At 40.3% G+C, this 21,535-nt stretch overlaps 1 protein-coding gene across 2 annotated transcripts in view; it reads right to left on the reverse strand.

Moving 5' to 3' along the window:
• Positions 1–2,303: 2,303 nt before the first annotated feature.
• GALNT11 (polypeptide N-acetylgalactosaminyltransferase 11) overlaps positions 2,304–21,535 on the reverse strand; it is an 88,735-nt gene continuing 69,503 nt past the window's right edge. The window contains exons 8-13 of one of the 2 annotated variants that reach the window (XM_081101732.1): positions 20,235–20,352; positions 18,904–19,056; positions 6,035–6,253; positions 4,677–4,781; positions 3,346–3,483; positions 2,304–2,924 (exon numbers count right to left, since the gene is read on the reverse strand). In XM_081101732.1, coding sequence (XP_080957858.1) covers positions 2,793–2,924; positions 3,346–3,483; positions 4,677–4,781; positions 6,035–6,253; positions 18,904–19,056; positions 20,235–20,352 — 865 coding nt within the window. In that variant the 3' untranslated portion in view covers positions 2,304–2,792. The remainder of the gene's footprint in view (positions 2,925–3,345; positions 3,484–4,676; positions 4,782–6,034; positions 6,254–18,903; positions 19,057–20,234; positions 20,353–21,535) is intronic. The other variant, XM_081101733.1, reaches the window with a different exon arrangement.

Genomic DNA, 21,535 nt, shown 5'->3' on the forward strand with positions numbered 1-21,535 from the left:
GTAGTTAATCACTTTAACTACGAACAATCACACTTAAGCTACATAATCTTTACTCCCTGGAATGGAGATAACAAACACCCTAACCTTTGAAAAAGAATGGATAGGATTAAGATCAACTGGCATAAATACAGATGTAGCAGGAGAAATAAACACAGAACTTGGCTGGAGATCCTGGCTCGAGAACCTAGCTAGACTGCTGATCAACTGAACACTGTTTCCGTGTCATTCCTTCTTCGCCGACTCTGTCCACACCTTTGGGAAGCCCTGGACCTGCTGGGGTTGGACCCCAACAATACACAATAGTTTCACTGCCCTAATAATCCTCTGTGCTCGACTGTTCATCTCTCCCTCCCTTTACCTCTGGCAACTGCCCATCTCCATGGTTTTGCCTTTTCCAGAATGGCATACAGCTGGACTCATACAGGAAGTAGATTTTCAGATTGGTTTCTTCCACTGAATATGTATTCAAGGTTTCTCCATGTCTTTTTGTGGCCTGATATCTCAATTATTTGAACACTAAAAAATACCCATTGTCTGGATGTACCACCGTTTATCCATTCACTTACTGAAGGATTTCTTGGCTGCTTCCAATTCTGGGCAATTATGAATAAAGCTGCTGTAAGTGAGGTTTCTGAGGGAGTGTAAGCTTTTAAATCCTTTGGGTAATTACCAAGAAGCTTGATGGTCGGACCAAAGACTAGGGCTTAGTTTTGTAAGAAACCACCAAACTGTGCTGCAAAGTGGTGGCGCCATGCTGCGCCCCGCCAGCAGGAGGGAGGTTCCTGCTCCTCCTCAGCATCTGGGCTCTAGGAAGGCTGCCCTTCTCTTTACTGAGGCTGGTCACTTGTGTCCTTTTTCTTTTGACGAGAGGTTTCCACTTTTGATGTCCTTAATCCAGTTTTTGGTTTCATTAATTTTCTCTATTTTCATTTGTTTCTGTTTTGATACTCAATATTTCTTCTGCTTCTTTGCTCTAACTTGCTCTTTTTCTATTTTCTTAAGATGAGAGCCTCAATCACTGATTTTTAAACCTTTAACCCTTGTCTAATCTAGGGGCTTAGTGCTGTGAATTTCCAAGGACTGAGTTAGCTGCACCTACAGTCTTTGATATGCTTTCATTTTCAGTCAGTTGAAAATAGCCTTTTGCATATATATTGTATATTTTATTGGTTTTAGAGAGAGAGGGAGAGAGAGAGAGAAACATCGATCAGTTGCCTCCTGCACGTCTCTCACTGGGGATTGAGCATGTGCCATGACTGGGAATCAAACGGGTGACTTCTTGGTTCATAGGTCGACACTCAACCACTGAGCCACACCAGCCAGCAAAAGTAGCCTTCTGGTTGCTTCTGTGACCCACAGGCTACTGAGGTGGTATGACTGGTAGGTTTTCCAGGATCTTTATTATTTTTATCTGGTTTATAAAGTTTCGTGAGCTGAATCTGTTATCCCAGAAGATACTGTCTTGGTAGTACAAGACAGTGTACTTGGAAAGAATTACTGTTTCTGGGTGGATGGAGTGTCCCTGTTACTTATGTCAAGTTGGTTCACAGTATTTCTCTACTTGCTTTATCGCTATTGAGAGCTGTGTGGAAATCTCACACCTGCAGACACCGTTTCTCCTGGAAGCTGGTATGGGTTTGGTGGTTTGTATTTTGAAGTTCTGTTGTTTGGGATTATTTCCTCTTAATGAACTGACCCCTAACAACTTCTTTATCCCTGGCCATATACTCTGCTCCGAAACCTCCTTTGACTAAATAAATACAGCTGCTCCAGATGTCTTGCAATTACTGCTCAACATGCATGTACTTTCCCATGTTTTTATCCAATCTCCGCCTTCTACTAGGGCATTCATTGATTTTATTTGGCTTAAATCTGCCAGCTGCTGCTTTTTGATTACGTTCCCATCTGGTCTTTGAAGTTGAAGGACTGATAAAAAGTTTGGGATGCAGACATATTACTCCCCAACATGTTTCTAATATGATGCTTAAACTGCTTTGTGATTCAAGATTTTAAAAACTCTTTATATTTGGGCATGTAATACATACACAGGATTCCTAAATTTATATTTAATTGACATAAAAATCTTGACCTCTAGATCCAACAACTTATTCAACAACTCTACCTGTATGTTCACAGGCAACTTTAGTATCCAAATTCACATACCTTCAGTTTCAAACTCCTAGTTCAAGCCTAGAAACTGATAATTCCCTAAAGTTAGAGCTGCACATGGTTCATCAGCTGAATCCAAGTTTATTTCTTACCATGCATCACAGACATAGGACAGCTCAGACCTGAGTCTCCACTACAAAAAGGTAAATAATTAAAAGGATTCTTTATTTTAAATGTCTATAGTACCATAATTCATGAAAATAATTTATAGTACTTAACCACCCCTTAAATATGATCTTATAAACAATGTGTGGATTCAGTCAGTTTGTTTAAAGTTAACTAGTCTGCTATGAATTCTTCTAAGAAAGGAAATCATGACACATTCCATTCCATTCCATTATTAAAGGGGATTAAAAAGCATAAACTAATTTGAATAGACCTAGCAATTTCCTGGGTATAATCCTTCTGTATAAACCTGACTCTTTATATTAAAACTGTATTCTGATTTCCTACCATTAAATAAGAAGTTCCTTAACAGTGGCCTAGAAATGACCCAACGTCACATACTGCTTCACCGCCTGATGGTCACTCGGTGTTCCGAAATGGACAGTAGAGTATGTCTGCTGCTTCACGTCTGCTGATCTTCCCAGGACAAGCATTCCATTCCAGTCATCGCATCCGCCTTAACCTTCCAAATGCCACTGCTGTGAGGAGGAGCCATCACAGATTGCCATAGCAACATAGCCTTTGTGACTCAGCGGATCAACCGCTTTCAGGCACTGTCCAACTGACACCTGGTACAGCCGATTATTCTTCTGAAAAATGAAGCAAGAGGTAACTTACAACACTTACTATCCAAATAAGGTAAAGAAGATACAGTGATCCAGAGATGTGGAGTACTTCACACATTGCGGACCAATCACGAGAATTCTCACTTCACATTACACAGTGTTTTACAAAGTATCACACTTTAAAAAAGATATTAGATTGTAAGAACATGTAATAAATAACTTCAATATGCAATGGGTATTTAATTTTAATGCATGCCTTTAACATTTATGTAAAATGTTTTTTGTACTCGTTCAATAGAAACCTATCTGGCCACTGGGTAAAGCCAGCAATAAAACTACTGGTCCGCAATGTGTTAAGAGTAGGTACAGGATGCTGCAAGCTCAGAACACCCTTCTACAGGTGGACTATGAGCCTCCTCCCATCCTCCCTGAGCAAGCGTCTCACCCCAAAGGTCCACTGCTGGGATCCTCCCGACCCATGGCACTTCATGAGTCGGGGTGGGTCAGATGATCGAGTTTCTGACATATCCAGGCAAAGGAGATTACTTAAAACCAATTCATGTTCTTCATTATAAATCCAGATCTAAGGAAGGAAAGAAAAGGTCAAAACCCCAAGGCCTACACACAGCAGTCAAAGAAAAAAAAAAAGCATCCAAATTGGAAAGGAAGAAGTAAAACTATCCGAATTTACAGATGACAGGCCATTACATCAGGAAGCCCTAAAACTCCACCAAAAACTATTGTGCTTTTACATACCAATAATGAATGCTCCTAAGCAAATAATGCCAATTATAATGGCATCAAAGGAATAAAATACCTAGGAATAAATTTAACCAAAGAGATAAAAGACACACACTCTGAAAACTGTAAGACATGGATTATGTTTCCTTAAGCTAGGGAAACAAGAAAAATAAACAAATGGAACTACACCAAACCAATGAAGTTTATGCACAGCAAAGGAAAACACCAACAAATCAAGAAGCAACTGACTGAATGGGAGAAGATACACGCAAACGACACATCAGACAGAGTTAATCCCCCAAATACAGAGAACTCACACAACTCAACACCAAGAACACAAACAACCCAATTTAAAAATGGACAGAGGACACTCAGACGGACAACAAACAGTGTTGGCAAAGATGTGGAGAAAGGGAGCCGGTGCACTGTTGGTGGGAATGTAAACTGATGCAGCCATTATGAAGACTGTGGAAGTTTCTCAAGAAAATTAAAATAAAACTACAATATGACCCAGCAATCCCGCTTTTTGGGTTATTTATCCAAAGAAAACAAAAACTCTAACTTGAAAAGATATCTGCACCCCTTACAGTAGCCAAGATATGGAGGCAACCTATATGTTCATCAATAGATGAATGGATAAAGAAGATGTGGTACAGAATGAATCTTGCCATCTGCAATGACAGGGATGGACCTAGAGGGTATTATGCTAAGTGACAGAGGTCAGACAGAGAACACAAATAACTCATGGTCTCACTTAAACATGGAATAAACAAAAAACAACAACAACAGATCTTCAGATACAGAGAACAAGCGATGGCTGCCAAAGGGGAGGTATGTTTATGTGTGGGGAGTGCTCTTCCTTTGTCATTTCTCACAGATTCACATCTCTCAATTCATTCTATATAACTGCACCATTCAAATAATGCTCTAAAGAAACAAAATGCTACTATGATCAGATTAAAACCTAATGTCTGCCCTCCCTTCACTGAAGGACACCCTTCAGGGACTGGCTTTGAATACAGGGGAACTGCTCACCTGGTTTGGGTCACTGTAGTCACATGCCTTAAGCACTACTAGGCCTCCCTTCTGACTTGGGCGGCTCTGGGCCACCAGACACTTGCCAGTCTGGAGGTGATAAAGCTGTAAAGGAAAAGAATGTTCATGAAGCCCAGCACCGAAGAAAGACCAGTGCTAGAAAAGGAGGTGTGGGATGAAATATGAAAATATTATTCCAGTCGTATGAATTCCAATGTCACAAAAGCATCTTATATTCCTACATTCTAGCTTTAGTACAGAGCATAACAATAGGCTTCAAGGTTATAGGCAATTTTAACATATGCAAGCAATGCCACAGGGAATTTCTACCTAAAGTTACAGGTTTACTAGTCTCCTATAGGGAAGAAAGAAAATCAAACTATCATTTTAGCACTAAAATAGATAATTGGGGGGAAGAACAAAGGTATAGAGCAAAGGAGACACTGCGTAAGCAATGTGACACACATGCTGGACTGGAGATAGACACAGTTTATAATGCCACAGGAATTCTAAAAGCGCGACGCGTGAGAAGCAAAGCACATGTCTCAGTACAAGGACGGCTGTAAGCACTAAGATGAGTCTGTTCAAGGCAAGAATAATGCGAGGGATTAATTACATGGATGTACACTGGTACCTAATTTTCTTTAGCAGAAAACACCTAAGAACATCTTGATGATTTTTTAAAGTCTTAGAACAAGTGGGGGGAAAGCTGTAGGCTGAATTCTGGCCACTTAGTCGTTGGCATTGTGAAAGAACCTGGAGGGGAGCACCTTCTTTGTAACAGGAGAAAACTGGGCAATAATGACATTACACAGCTTTCAAAAAGGAAATTCTAAGAAGCGATTCAGGAAAGCGGAAAACATTTCTGGCCAGATCCTTACTATTAATTGTGAAGAAATTCTGTAAGAACAAAAGGGGACATCTAAGCAAATGTGGTTGGTCAATGGGTTTTCTGCTCCGTTCAGATCATCGGATATGGAATTTCACCTTGTACCAACACTTAGACCCTAACCCACCTTTTACTTCCGTCTGCAGTCAATTCCCAGAGCTGAGGCCAAACAATATATAGCTGCCCCAATTTCTTTTTTTTTGTTTTCCTAAATTATCAGGTTTCTGCCAAATACTCATATGTGTATCTACCTACAAAAGTCATGCTCTTATCACTGGCAGTAAAAGATCTGAAAATAGGGAAGATATTAAAATGTCTAAGGTCTTACACCTGAGTAGAGGAAATTCTCATAAAAAGAACATAATGGAAGACAAGCTAAAGGCTATCATTAAACATCTGTCAAGTCTATAATGCCACTTATTATATCATACAACATTAATGAAATACTCTGATAAGATTACTTTCTTACCCTTCCACGCTGAAGGATTTTGGGGCGTTTCGGCCCTCTGTTGATAAAAATGGGTTGCTGGGGTTTGGCATTGGGCCCAGATATCTGCATCTCTGGGTAAATGCTATCCAAATACCACTTAAATGATTTACAACCCAACTTCTTCCTCAATTCAACACGCTCACTGACATTTCCATAGCTTCTTGTCCTCAGATCAGGTCTTAAGGAAAAATACTGCTCCTGAATTTGAAAAAGAACATTGAGAAAGGGAATGGATTTTTTGTTAAAATGAGTATCATCAATTACATCTGAGGTTTAAAGAGTTGAAAAAATGGATGAGCAAAAATATTTTTCATGCCAGTGTTTTCTTGATATTAACAGAAAATGTCAGTAGAAAGTTTTTACACAATCCTATATAATAAAAAGGTAATATGCAAATTGACCATCACACCTTTGCACAAGATGGCCACCACAAGATGGCCGGCAGGGGAGGGCAGTTAGGGGTGACCAAGCTGGCAGGGGAGGGCAGTTAGGGGTGACCAGGCCGGCAGGGGAGGGCAGTTAGGGGTGACCAGGCCGGCAGGGGAGGGCAGTTGGGGGGGGGGCAGTCCTGAAGGGGAGCAGTTAGGTGTTGATAAGGCTGGCAAGGAAGTGGTTAGGGACAATCAGGCTGGCAGGCAGAAGCAGTTAAGGAAAATCAGGCAGGCAGGCAGGCAGGCAGGCGAGCGGTTGGGAGCCAGCAGTCCCAAATTGTGAGAGGGATGTCCGACTGCCGGTTTATCCCTCGAGGGTTCCCAGATTGGAGAGGGTGCAGGCTGGGCTGAGGGACACCCCCCCCCCCCCCTGCCCACCCAGTGCATGAATTTCATACATTGGGCCTCTAGTTAGTTCCATAATTGACAATGATTGTCAGATATCTTAAATTGGTTCTAATGCACTTGGAATTGATGAAATGGGCTATATATGAGGTCAGCAGTTTTAAACTGTTTGTCAGGACTCGATATTCTTCAAAACTATTGAAGACTCCAAGGAGGTTCTGTTTCTGTGAGTTATATCTATTGATATTTACCATACCAGAAGTTATAATTCACAAGTTTAAAAACATTTAAGTCATTAAAAAATAAGTCCTAACTTGTTTGGCTCAGTGGATAGAGCGTCGGCTTGCGGACTCAAGGGTCCCAGGTTCGATTCAGGTCAAGGGCATGTACCTTGGTTGCGGGCACATACCCAGTAGGGAGTGTGCAGGAGGCAGCTGATGGATGTTTCTCTCTCATCGATGTTTCTAACTCTCTATCCCTTTCCCTTCCTCTCTGTAAAAAATCAATAAAATATATTTTACAGAGAGGACGGGAGAGGGATAGAGAGTTAGAAATATCGATGAGAGAGAAACATCGATCAGCTGCCTCCTGCACAGCCCCCACTGGGGATGTGCCCGCAACCCAGGTACATGCCCTTGACCGGAATCGAACCTGGGACCCTTCAGTCCGCAGACTGACGCTCTGTCCACTGAGCTAAATCCGGCAGGGCAATAAAATATATTTTAAAAAAAATAAAAATGAACTCATTGCCTATTAACATAACATGCTTGGAACAAAACATGGAGTGAGAACAGTGGCACTGCTTTGTATTCCTGCAAATCTTTTCCATGGTTAAAAAGAACTGAGCTGGATTCTCATACGTCTGCATTCGGCCTGTAAGTTGTTAGGTTAAATATATTTTTAAAAATACAAGTTAATGAAAACATTTTAATAAAACTATTTCAGATAATTATGGCGACATTAAACATTAATAGCTTTTATTTATTTTTTTCTTGATTTCAGAAAGGAAGGGGGAGAGATAGAATCATTGATTGGCTGCCTCCTGCACATGTCCACCCCACCCCACTGGGGATCAAGCCCACAACCTGGCCATGTGCCCTACCTCCCATGCTGGAGGCTAGGAACAGCAGTTAGCATAATAAATACAGGAGGTCCATGAAAAGGCTGATGGACACCTTCAGCAGGGCTGAGGGTCTGCATCTGATTGCCTGCTGCCAGACAGCTGAGGGCAGTTTCCCCCAACCTGATGGTCCTTTATTGTTTACCAGGCCTTACCTTTGATATGTATATCTGCTTTCTAGAGGGCAAAATGTATGAATAAAAAGCCCTGGGTACAGAGATTCATGGAGCTCAGTTACTAAAGCTAAGCCTCCCTGGCTCCCCCGAAAAAGGCCTCCCAAGTTGAAAAAGGCCTCCCAAGTTGAAAAAGGCCTCCCAAGTTGAAAAAGGCCTCCCAAGTTCACATTTCGTGTCTAGTCTCTTTATTAATTTACTCACAGCCCCTTGTCCAGGTTCCCGAACCCTAGTAGATGCAGGATAACACCCTGGCATTCATGCCACCTGAGACAAGGACATCTGGAGAAGATTATTCGCCTGAGCAAAAAGAAGTGTTCCACCAGTAAAGGTGGGGATCACCAGTAAAAGGTGAGGGGGTCCACCAGTATATTTGGTGGGGAGATTCACTATGTGTAAAGCCTGCACCAGCTTTGGAAGTTGCAAATCCAGACTGGGCGGGAATGTCTTTTTCTAGCCAGACTATAATGGGGAAGAGTTTAGTTCAAAGGCAAAATACCATTGTAAATTTTTAGTTTATATGCTCAAGGATAAAGAAATTCCAATGTCATTAGGCACTTCCTTAAATCAAACTCAAGGAAAAAGAGTGCCGTTGTCATCTTTAACTATGTGGGTTCTTGTTCAAATTGCAAAATGCCTAATTCATATTGGGAATCAAAAGTCCCCAGGGATCCACCTCTATTATAGAGAGACTCCACAGCCAGAGAGGGCGGAGCTATTAACTCTCACAGGGAAACTCTCTAATGCTTTGTTTAAAAATTACCATAGGGGGCCTTGGGACAGGCAGATTTTAGCAAAAATAACTTCAAAAGCTAGTCAATGCCATGGAGAGCGGAATAGGACAAGATTCAGGAAAAGAACTTTGATTTATTTAGTCTTGTTGATCTGTCATTTTCTATTAAGCATGCTTTTAATTTAGTAAGAAAAGAAATGCAGCCAGATCATTTACTGAATTTCCCCAGAGAAAACAGCAAGTGGGGGTTAGGAGACACGCGCTGATCCTGTAAAATGGACGCCCACTCCCGAGAGTGCTACGAAAAGTCTCATCTTTGCCATGATTTTTCTTTCCCGGTTTGTAATTTAAAAGTTTTACAGAATTCAGAAATGCATCTGGGATTTCTGTACTCGTAAAGAGAGAAAGCTGGCTTAAGACAAATTCATGCACCATCCAATTTCGGATTTTAGATAGTTTTGGGCTAAGTTTAACTCTCTTTATGGATGATATAGAAAAACCAAAGACTGTTTTTTCTCAACAACAACAACAACAACAACAAAAAAGATGTCGGAGATGACCCAGGGAAAGAATATAGGCAGGTTCTAAGCAACAAGACTGATGTTTCCATAGTAAAGAGTAGTTTTTGAATAGTAATAGACCGCATTCCAAAGTTAACATTAAGGCCACTAGGAAGTCAGTAAGTTATCTCTGTTACAGAATATGCCAAACAAAATGCCTTGGATAATAATAATTGGCTTTAAATCTCAAAATTGTTGAAACCTGGATGTAGCTAAAATAAAGAATTTGTAGTAAAGCTTTTCAGTTATAATTATAGGTGTATTAATAGTGGGGGTTCGATCCTTGTTCAGGAAGGGGCTGGTTGCCCTTCCCCCAGCAGAAAGAATGTGGCAATTTTACATTTAAATAAACCAGGCTAGGTCACACCTGTTTCATCAGCCTCAAATAGTTTTCCAACTTTGGAGTTTACTGAATTAAATAATAAAAAACTTGTTGAATATATAGGTATTTTGAAATGACAGATACTGAAATGTTAATCTGAGTTTGCCTCATATAAAAAATCTAGAGGACAGAATTGAATCTATTAATTAAATATGTCTTGTATTTTAGTTGAAATATGTTCTTAAAAAAAATGTAAAGTTAGGAGAAACCAAGATGGCGACACAGGTAAACACCTGAAATTGCTGCCTCGCACAACCACTTCAAAAATACAACTAAAGACAAAACATTCAGAGCCACAGGAAGGCTGGCTAAGTGGAAATTCTACAACTAGAAGGAAAGAGAAAAGCACACTGAGACTCAGAAAAGGTGCGGAAGTAAAGTGCAGAGGTACGGAGGCGCGCTAGTGAACAGGGCTGGCAACTGAGGATGCGCTTGTCTTTTTCAATCGGGAGGGAGTCTCAAGCCCCCCACTGCTCTGAACTCCAGTTCCGGGTGAGTCTCTGGGGACCCAGACTCATACAGAGAGAAACTGGACTGTCTGGCATCGGGCGTAACTCAAGGGCAGGCTTCTCTCAGAGGTGCTTGCAGCGATTACCACGGGACACTGACACCTGGGGCCTCTTAGGGCAGTGGTGAGGAGGGCAGGGGAGGGCAGTTACGGCAGGGCTGAGGATCAGCCATAGCTGCTTGCTCTGCCCTGTTGATTCCGAGACCCCGCCCCACCCAAGCTGTGGCAGAGGCTTTTGCATATGAATGCCCTGGCCCTTTGCAATCTGAAAATTACCTAACAAACTGCAGCTGGGTCAGAGAGTCCTAGAACATCCAAAAGAAGGCCCAAGGCCCCACAGCAGCTTGCACTGCTTCACAGCTGGGCCTCATCTAGGCACCTCCAAACCCCAAACAAAGAAGAAGAATCTGCAGATCTCTCCTTAGGTCCTGCTGGGTAGCCTCAGGCAGAGGCTAAATTAGCACCTCCTTAGAGATCCAAGAGCCAGTGTACCCAGTGGTCAGAGTGGGACCCTCCAGATTACAACTCCTCAGATCCATAAGGGACACACTCAGGGGGCAGACTCAGTGAGCACCAAAGCCCCACTGAAGCAAGTCTTGCCTCATAAGGGTGTCTTCAGCACAGAAGTTCTCCCACCGTAGACACAGCTGATTCTCACAGCCAATTGGCCTGGAGGTCAATTCCTCCAGGATACCTACAACAATCAAAGCTTAACTACAACAAGACTGTGCACAAAGCCCACAAAGGGGTGCACCAAGAGTGTGCACCTCAGGTAATTGGGGAGGCTGAGCCACTGGGCCCTATAGGACACCTAGGACACAAAGCCACTCTACCAACACAGGGAAGCATAAAAAATGTGGAGACAAAGAAACAGGTCACAAATGACAGAAATTGAGGAAAGCAAACTACTGGTTGTAGAGTTCAAAACCACAGTTTTAAGGTTTTTCAAGAACTTTCTAGAAACTGCCGATAAATTTAGTGAGACCCTCAAAAGAAATCTAGTGAGACCCTCAAGGTTATGAAAAAGGACCAACTAGAAATTAAGCATACACTGACTGAAATAAAGAATATTATACAGACATCCAACAGCAGACTAGAGGATCGCAGGTATGAAGTCAAAGATTTGAAATACGAAGAAGCAGAAAACACCCTACCAGTAAAGAAAAAAGAAAAAAGAATCCAAAAATATGAAGATAGTGTAAGGAGCCTCTGGGACAACTTCAAGTGTACCAACATCTGAATTATGGGGGTGCCAGAAGAAGAGAGAAAGCAAGATATTGAAAACCTATTTGAAGAAATAATAACAGAAAACTTCCCCTACCTGGTGAAAGAAATAGACTTACAAGTCCAGGATGCACAAAGAAACCCAAACAAAAGGAATCCAAAGAGGACCACACCAAGACACATCATAATTAAAATGCCAAGACCAAAAGACAAAGAGAGAATCTTAAAAGCAGCAAGAGAAAAACAGTTAGTTACCTACAAAGGAGTACCCATATGACTATCAGCTGATTTCTCAATAGAAACTATCAAGGCCAGAAGGGAGTGGCAAGAAATATTCAAAGTGATGAATAACAAGAACCTACAACCAAGATTACTTTACCCAGCAAAGCTACTATCATTTAGAATTGAAGGTCAGATAAAGAGCTTCACAGATAAGAAAAAGCTAAAGGAGTTCATTACCACCAAACCAGTATTATATGAAATGCTGAAAGGTATCCTTTAAGAAGAGGAAGACAAAAAAGGTAAAGATAAAAATTATGAACAACAAATACATATCTATCAACAAGTGAATCTAAAAATCAAGTGAATAAATAATCTGATGAACAGAATAAACTGGTGAATAGAATCAGGGGCATGGAAAGGGAGTGGACTGACAATTCTTGCAGGGAAAGGGGTATGGGGGGCGGGAAGAGACTGGACAAAAATCGTACACCTATGGATAAGGAGAGTGTGTGTTTGTGGGGGGGATAAGGGCAGAGGGTAGGGTGGGAACCGGGTGGAGGGGAGCTATGGGGGGAAAAAATAGGAACAACTGTAATAATCTGAACAATAAAGATTTAATTTAAATAAAAAAGTAAAGTTATTATTAATTTAAGAAATGCTAAATATTTAACTTGCCAGCTAAAATTTAAGGCTTCTAAGAGTTTAATTTCAAATTAAGTTAGGAGAAATTATATAGTTGTAGTAACAAAAGGCATAAAGTATAATAATTTATTTTTGAGATAATAATTCTTATATTTTCTCTAGAGAAATTAGTAGTTTAATATATATTAATGTAGCCCTAGACGGTTTGGCTCAGTGGATAGAGTGTCACCCTGCAGACTGAAGGGTCCCAGGTTCGATTCCGGTCAAGGGCATGTACCTTGGTTGCAGGAACATCCCCAGTGGGGGGGGGGGGGGGGGGTGCAGGAGGCAGCTGATCGATGTTTCTCTCTCATCGATGTTTCTAACTCTCTATCACTCTCCCTTCCTCTCTGTAAAAACTCAATAAAAATATATTTAAAAAATAGATATATATTAATGTACCAAGTGCGGTAAAACTTCAACCTAAGATATAATATTTTATGTGGTCTAATTAATAAAGAGGATTAATTGTGTGGTCTCAACCAATTTTTTTTTTTGAGATAGTTGCAATTTATTTTGTCATAAAATATTTTGCATGAATAAGATGCTTAATAAATACTTGTCAACAGTTCAATCAGTCTAACAAAAAAACAACAAATGAATGCCTAACATGGCTCTTAACCACTCCTGTGATCACATCTTTTTATTTTATAGTCATTTCATTTTTTTTCAAGATTATTACAGTTGTTCCTCTTTTTTTCACCCCATAGCTCCCTTCCACTCGGTTCCCACCCCAGCCTCTGCCCTTATCCGCCACCCCCGCCCCCCACACACTGTCCTTATCCATAGGTGTACGATTTTTGTCCAGTCTCTTCCCGCATCCCCCACACCCCTTTCCCGCCCAAGAATAGTCAGTCCACTCCCTTTCTATGCCCCTGATTCTATTACAATCACCAGTTTATTCTGTTCATCAGATTATTTATTCACTTGACTTTTAGATTCACTTGTTGATAGATGTGTATTTGTTGTTGATAATTTGTATCTTTACCTTCTTCTTCTTCCTCTTCTTAAAGGATACCTTTCAGCATTTCATATAATACTGGTTTGGTGGTGATGAACTCCTTTAGCTTTTTCTTATCTGTGAAGCTCTTTATCTGACCTTCAATTCTGAATGATAGCTTTGCTGGGTAAAGTAATCTTGGTTGTAGGTTCTTATTATTCATCACTTTGAATATTTCTTGCCACTCCCTTTTGGCCTGCAAAGTTTCTGTTGAGAAATCAGCTGACAGTAGTATGGGCACTCCCTTGTAGGTAACTGACTGTCTTTCTCTTGCTGCTTTTAAGATTCTCTCTTTGTCTTTTGGACTTGGCATTTTAATTATGATGTGTCTTGGTGTGGTCCTCTTTGGATTCCTTTTGTTTGGGGTTCTCTGCGCTTCCCGGACTTGACTTGTAAGTCTATTTCTTTCACCAGGTAGAGGAAGTTTTCCGTCATTAATTCTTCAGATAGGTTTTCAATATCTTGCTCTCTCTCTTCTTCTGGCACCCCTATAATTCTGATGTTGGTGCGCTTGAAGCTGTCCCAGAGGCTCCTTACGCTATCTTCGTATTTTCGGATTCTTTTTCATTTTCCTTTTCTGGTTGGGTGTTTTTTGCTTCTTCGTATTTCAAATCTTTGACTTGATACTTGCAATCCTCTAGTCTACTGTTGGAACTCTGCATAATATCCTTTATTTCAGTCAGTGTATGCTTAATTTCTAGTTGGTCCTTTTTCATAACCTTGAGGGTCTCACTAGATTTCTTTTGAGGGTCTCACTAAATTTATCGGCAGTTTCTAGAAAGTTCTTGAAAAACCTTAAAACTGTGGTTTTGAACTCTACAACCAGTAGTTTGCTTTCCTCAATTTCTGTCATTTGTGACCTGTTTCTTTGTCTCCACATTTTTTATGCTTCCCTGTGTTGGTAGAGTGGCTTTGTGTCCTAGGTGTCCTATAGGGCCCAGTGGCTCAGCCTCCCCAATTACCTGAGGTGCACACTCTTGGTGCACCCCTTTGTGGGCTTTGTGCACAGTCTTGTTGTAGTTAAGCTTTGATTGTTGTAGGTATCACTGGGAGGAATTGACCTCCAGGCCAATTGGCTGTGAGAATCAGCTGTGTCTACGGTGGGAGAACTTCTGTGCTGAAGACACCCTTATGAGGCAAGACTTGCTTCAGTGGGGCTTTGGTGCTCACTGAGTCTGCCCCCTGAGTGTGTCCCTTATGGATCTGAGGAGTTGTAATCTGGAGGGTCCCACTCTGACCACTGGGTACACTGGCTCTTGGATCTCTAAGGAGGTGCTAATTTAGCCTCTGCCTGAGGCTACCCAGCAGGACCTAAGGAGAGATCTGCAGATTCTTCTTCTTTGTTTGGGGTTTGGAGGTGCCTAGATGAGGCCCAGCTGTGAAGCAGTGCAAGCTGCTGTGGGGCCTTGGGCCTTCTTTTGGATGTTCTAGGACTCTCTGACCCAGCTGCAGTTTGTTAGGTAATTTTAGATTGCAAAGGGCCAGGGCATTCATATGCAAAAGCCTCTGCCGCAGCTTGGGTGGGGCGGGGTCTCAGGGAATCAACAGGGTGGAGCAGGCAGCTATGGCTGATTCTCAGCCATGCCCTAAGGGGCCCCGCATCTCAGTGTTCCGGTAATGGCTGCAAGCACCTTTGAGAGAAAGCCACCCTTGAGTTCCGAGTTCTGCCCGCTGCCAGACAGTCCAGTTTCTCCCTGTATGAGTCTGGGTCCCCAGAGACTTGCCCGGAACTGGAGTTCAGAGCAGTGGGGGGCTTGTGACCCCCTTCGGATTAAAAAAGACAGCCGCGTCCTCGGTTGCCAGCCCTTGCCATGTGCGCCTCCGTACCTCTGCACTTCCGCACCTTTTCTGAGTCTCAGTGTGCTTTTCTCTTTCCTTCTAGTTGTAGAATTTCCACTCAGCCAGCCTTCCTGTGGTTCTGGATGATGTCCATTTTGTCTTTTAGTTGTATTTTTGAATTTGTTGTGGGAGGCAGCAATTTCCGGTGTTTACCTATGCTGCCATCTTGGTTTCTCCTCAACCAAATTTTTAATATAAAAAAGTTTAAGTTTAAATGGTATCTTTTAGAATAATTATAAAAAGTAATATAATCTTTAGGATGGTCTTTCCAAGTTAAATTTCAAGATTTTAACCGAGAAATCACTTTTGGAGCATTCTAAGGATCCTGGAGTGATTCAAAGAATTTATTCTCTCTTCTTAAAAGAAATAATTTTTGAAATAGTCCTATCCAATATACTTAAAATCATGTGGAAAGCTTTATCAAATAAAAATTAATAACTGTATTTTATTTATATACATATATTTTAAATGTTATAAAGGTTTTAAACTTTAAGGGAGGGCAAGGCAAAGTTGCGAAGTGTTTCTTCAGCATCGGAATTTTAAAAAAACAAAAGCAACGGAATTTTAAAAAACAAAAGCCTCAGGCAGCCTGCATTTTAGATAGGCTGGGGGAAGGGATGGAATTTGTACCTCCTAGATCAAATGTATAAGTTTGCTTACCTTACTTTTTCAATAGAGATGCCTACTTTAATTACTGAATAAGTTAGCTTTTTAAAATATAAACACAGTCTCATATAATTTCAGTTATATGAGAAGCCAAAATGTCGAACAAATCTAGTAAAGTCCTCTGAAAGTTACTGAGACTTCCCATAATCCCTGTGTATGCAAATAAGTGCTGCCAAAAAGAATACTGTTTAAAAGTAAATTTTAAGCTTACTAAAGAGGAGAAATTTTAAGATTTTAAGATCTCTTCTGCTAATATTTACAGGGTAAACTGAAGGTTATTATTCAAGCATTAAATCTCATACTTAATGTAGTCAACTACAAAGACAGTCACTTAAAAAGTAGGCAGCAGTATCAGCTAGCATATGAAAAGCAACCATGTTTGTTGCTTGGTGTAAAAGAAAGAAAAAGTTTTTAAAAGAAACTCCCTAAATATGACCTAGAAATTACTCTAGGAAAGAAATGGAAGAAAACTTCCTTCAAATGTCTAGAAAGTTGTAATTAAGAATCAATGTGTTAAGCCTCAAAAAGAAAAGTAAGTAATTTATGTTCTTGCCTCCCTATCAAAGCTTATTATATGGGTATACTTAAAGACTGATAGCAGAAGTTCAGTTAGTGTCATTTACTGTCCACAGCGAAGCACAAATGAAGTTAAAAAATAAGCCTTATTTCAGACTAATTTAAATTGGCAAATTAAAATAAGTGAATATTCCAGAGAACTTAGTTGTACTAGGCAGGAAACTATTCTTGAAGCATTAACTAATTTTTTTACTGATGATTCATCTCATAGTAAAGCTGTTTATCATGCAATGAATTTAGACCAGTCATACTTATGTGCTAAGAACTGAATTAAAAGCTATCAAGACTGCATTGCAAAATTTCCAAAAGCCTCTTAATAATATTTAAAACAAAAAAAGTGGGGATAGTGGAGAAATATCCTGTACATAAATTACATCAAGCCTTAATGACTTTAAAGTTTTTTACTTTAAAATTTTTTTCACTTGTAATGCTGATGGCAAGACACACATGGTGTCAGAATAAGCCAAAGGAAAATGGTGAGAAAAATGAAAAGATCCCGAGAGTCTAGTTTATAGAAAGGATCACTTTATTAACCTTTGGTTGAGAATATGCTTCTGTATTTCCAGAAAACTCCAAGCACATGTGGATTCCTGCAACAATGGATTCAAGAGAGGAACTGACCAGATTACTCCAGCCACAGATAGCAGTGGCCCCAAGCAACACGCTGACGAAAGAGGAGAAACAGACCAGAGATGAGGATGGTGAAGATGCCTTGCCATGCTAGCAGTCAGCAGCTGTGCACAGCTGCAGGTTGCCCAGGACCAGGCCAAAGAAGGTCGGACCGGCATTGACATTGCTCATCGTTTGTCCACCATCCAGAACTAGAGTATCATTAGTGTCATGTCACAGGGAACCCATGGAAAAACTATTCGACAGTGATTGGGAAGAGAACCCATAAAAAACTGTTGGATACTGGAAAGGGGACTCAAAGAACTGTTGGCCTAGAAAGGAGCTTACTGCAGACTGATTCCTTTGATGCCTGGCAGCAATTTAAAAGGACATGAATGTGATTGATTTTTAAAATAAAACAAGAAGGGGGATATGCTGGAGATTAGGAACAGTAGTTAGCATAATAAATGCAGGATGTCCATCAAAAGGTTGATGGACACCTTCAGCAGGGCTGAAGATCTGCTTATGATTGCCTGCACATATTTTTCCTGGTGACAACCACTGTCCCCAACCCACAGCACAAGTGCTCTCTGCATAATGGCCATGAACACTAACAGAGAACACGAAGAGGATGTCAACATGGGGACACGGCACATTCACTACAAATCTGACTGTGAAAACAGCTTTGCACCGGCAGATGACCTGCAAGGGTGCTCAGGACTTTCCTGGGTCTGTGGACCACATTTTAGAGCTGCTGTGTTATACAGTGGTGATTCCAAGATGATTAGCATAGAGCTGGACCTCAAGGAGCTCAGTCCAATGTAGGGAGGAGGCAACCAATGTTGCAGAAGAGAGTGACAGGTGCCTACCTCTTCTCCCCAAGTATAGCAAGCCGCTTCATCCTTCCCACAGGACACGTATGGACCCCTCCACTTGCATTTACCTCAGTGTTAAAAAAATTACTGTGCAATGCCTTAGTCATCTTTGTATCCCCCCACACCTGACATAAGCTGGTAGTATGCAGTAGGTGCTCAATAAATGCTTGTGTAAAGAAATTAATTGTGCACAAATGTTCACAGCATTTTTCATAAGAGTCAGAAAGTGGAAACAACCCAAATGTCCATGAACTCATGAAAGGATAAACAAAATGCAGTATGTTCACAATGGAATATTATTTCACAATAAAAAGGAATTGATACATGGTATAATATGGATGAAACGGACATCATTCTAAATGAAAAAAGATGGTCACAAAAGGCCCCATATTGCGAGATTACATTTGTATAAAATGTCCAGAATAGGGAAATCCATAAAATGAGGCGGCCGATTACTGGTTGTCTAGGGTAGGATACAGTTCTTTTTGGGGTGATAAAATGTTCTAAAAAATTGTTTGTGAATTATACCTCAATAAAGCTATTACAAAGAAAATAATATTGCAGGCTGCATCTAACAGAGAAAACGACCAGAAGGATACAACATGACCAGAGTCAGGTTTGGTGGGAGTTATAGGAGGGGGACCAGAACGACTAAAGAAACTGAAGAGAAACAGAGTTTCTTCTGATCCTGGTTGGCTACATTACCTCTTATTGAGTAGTCACTTAGAAAATGAAAAGAAGATCAAAACAGAAGAGTGAAACCCTAGGCGAAGAAACGCGAGAGAAAAGGAACCTAAAAGGAGATGGTCCCCCAAACAGAAATGTGCAAGAGCGAAAAGCAACCAAAGCCATCCCCAAAGGAGATGGCCTAATTCTTCCTTCTCAATGAGAAATCTAAGCTCACCTTATATTCATCCAACCAAACGTGTGCCAGCCTCAAGGAGTTGTGTGTCATGGTGTCCTGGCCTTCAGGGGAACCATAGGGTCGCCTTTTCCGGAAAATGTGTCCGACTCTGGAGCAAGGGATGATGAAGAGCTTACCCCCACACATCCAAATCTGGTCAGAAGCAAAGCAAGTATCAATAGTTGCCTCACAGTGCTATGAAGTCAGTGTATGACTTGTTGTGAAACTAATCTTTATTAAACAGCTGTTTGTAGGACTTTGCAAGATGCTTTATCTTAATAGATGTAACTATTCAAATAGAAGAAAGCCAAACGCCATATTTTTTATAACCATCTGTATGATTTTTTTAAAAAGTAAACTCTTAATGTAATATTATTTTACTGTCATATACTATTGTTTTACTAGATCAAAAAAACTTGATCTTCAGGACTTAGGGACAAGGAATGCTTAGCAGGTCCTGTAATTTCAGTTTTATAGGTACTTTCTTATAAAATGTATATATAACTTTTTAAAGAAAAAAGTTGTATAAAATATACAGAATAACTCTAGTTAAGATATAAAAGACCTTGGTTCTGGTTTAAAGTTTATTTTCGACTGAGTTACTTTATACAGTTATTTAATTTTTGTGGGACTCAAATACCTTATTTACAAAATAAGACTGAACTAATATCTATTATTCCTTTCAACTTTAAAATTTGAAAGATTATGTAAGAAAAGCTACCTTGTAAAAATACTGTGGTCAATACATTTGCAGAAATACAAAATGACATATGCACAAGGCTTTGTGCTATTGTCTGAATGTCGATCTATCTGGATCAGGAGATGGGAGGTGGGGAACGGGGACTTCTGAGTTCTTTCCCTCCCTCTCGCTTCTTCCTCAGGTTGGAGGTACTTGTATATGAAAGGGATTCAGTAAGCTATACATGAGCTGATGAAAAATTTGTCATATAAACTAGGCTACTTCTAAAAGTGAAATGGGGAGCTATTACTAATTTCTCTAGGGAAACACTGTGAACCAGACAATCTTGGGCAATCAGGGAAATCTGATCCCAACTGTATACAGCAAGAACAAAACTATATTAAATGCTCATTAAGTCCTCTGAATTGACACCCAATCATTCCTTTCTGAATTCTTATAAATATAAGGCTGCTTATATGCTTTTGACATTCTGAAAGGCTATTACCCATATCTCAGATGATGGCAAAGTAGCAATCACTAGGATAATTTCTTAATAAAGATAAAGAGAATTTACAGATAATACGGGATCATGGATGAAAATTATATTCCATTACATACAAACAATGAAGCATGCAAAAAAAGATAAAATTACCCGAAATGATATTTCCAAGTTTTCTCCTCCCCAGATATCCATGCCACTGTCATATTGCCCAAGTTCACTGAAGTAGCTTCTATTCATGGCAAACAGTCCTCCAGCCATTGTAGGTGACCTAGAAAAGGAAAATAATTACTGTATCAATTCTATAAAATCAATTAGCTACTCTTTCAACTATTACAAAACATATTTTATCTAAAATCAAGGGAATAGCTGGGCCACATAACTGAATTTTTCAGATCACTAGTGACCTACTAGACAACTGATAAGTGAAGACTGTTTTCCTAAGTACCAAAAGTACTGTTTTTTATTATAATCATTGTTGACAGAAATCCACCTGAAATGAATTATGAATTATTTAATTCATTTTGGCAATCTCAGAGCCACTGGGATAAACACTGGACTCCAGGGCCTGTCAAGGTGAGACCAGACAAACCCACTACTTTTAATTGGGCTCAAACATGTGTTAGTCGGTCTTAAGTAGAGTGATTTTGTTCTCCAGCAAACATTTCTTGAACTCTGGAGACCTTTCAGCTGTCACATCTGGGTAAGGGGTGCTGCTGGCATCTGATGGGTGCCAAAGGTCACTCCTGTCAAGACTGAGAAACCTGTGTTAGTGAGAGTGAAGCAGACTGGCCCTCCCAGAGAGCCAAGCCCAGCGTCCAGGCCTCTCGTCCTGAAACTGGACTAGGTGATCATGGATTCTAATGTCCCAAGCTGCCAGCCCTAAGTAAAGCAAAATGCTCTATGCAAGAAGAAAACATCACCCCAGGTATGAATGTATTCCTATAATTTTTCATATACAGTGTTTGGGGCTAAAATAAACAAGCAAACAAATGAATAACCAAGCAATCAGGAAGCTAAGAAAGAAAAACAATAAACGATCTACAATAAAACGGATATGCAGGGGTGTCAAATAATAATCAGGCAGATATTTAAAAATAACTTCAATATGTTCAAGCATAAAAGATGAGAGTTTAGCAGATAATTAGATATTATATAAAAAGAAACCAAAGTGGTGCCTATCTGAAAAACACTTCTGACAAAGACAGAAAGAAAATTTAAGCAGTCAATAAAAGAGATTAACTTCCAAGGAAATGAAAATAAGACTGTTACTGATGTCTCACCAGAAACAGTGGAAGCCAGAAGGTTTTAGAATGAAACATTCAAAATCTTGAAAGAATGTATCTGCCAACCTAGAACTGGATGTCAAGCAAAATTATTCTTCAAAATAATGATGAAACAGACCAAACTAAGGACAATACAGGGAGGAACCAAGATGGCGACATAGGTAAACA

This window comes from Myotis nattereri (genome assembly GCF_964212035.1).
Source record: "Myotis nattereri genome assembly, chromosome: 11".
NCBI classification, from domain to species: domain Eukaryota; kingdom Metazoa; phylum Chordata; class Mammalia; order Chiroptera; family Vespertilionidae; genus Myotis; species Myotis nattereri.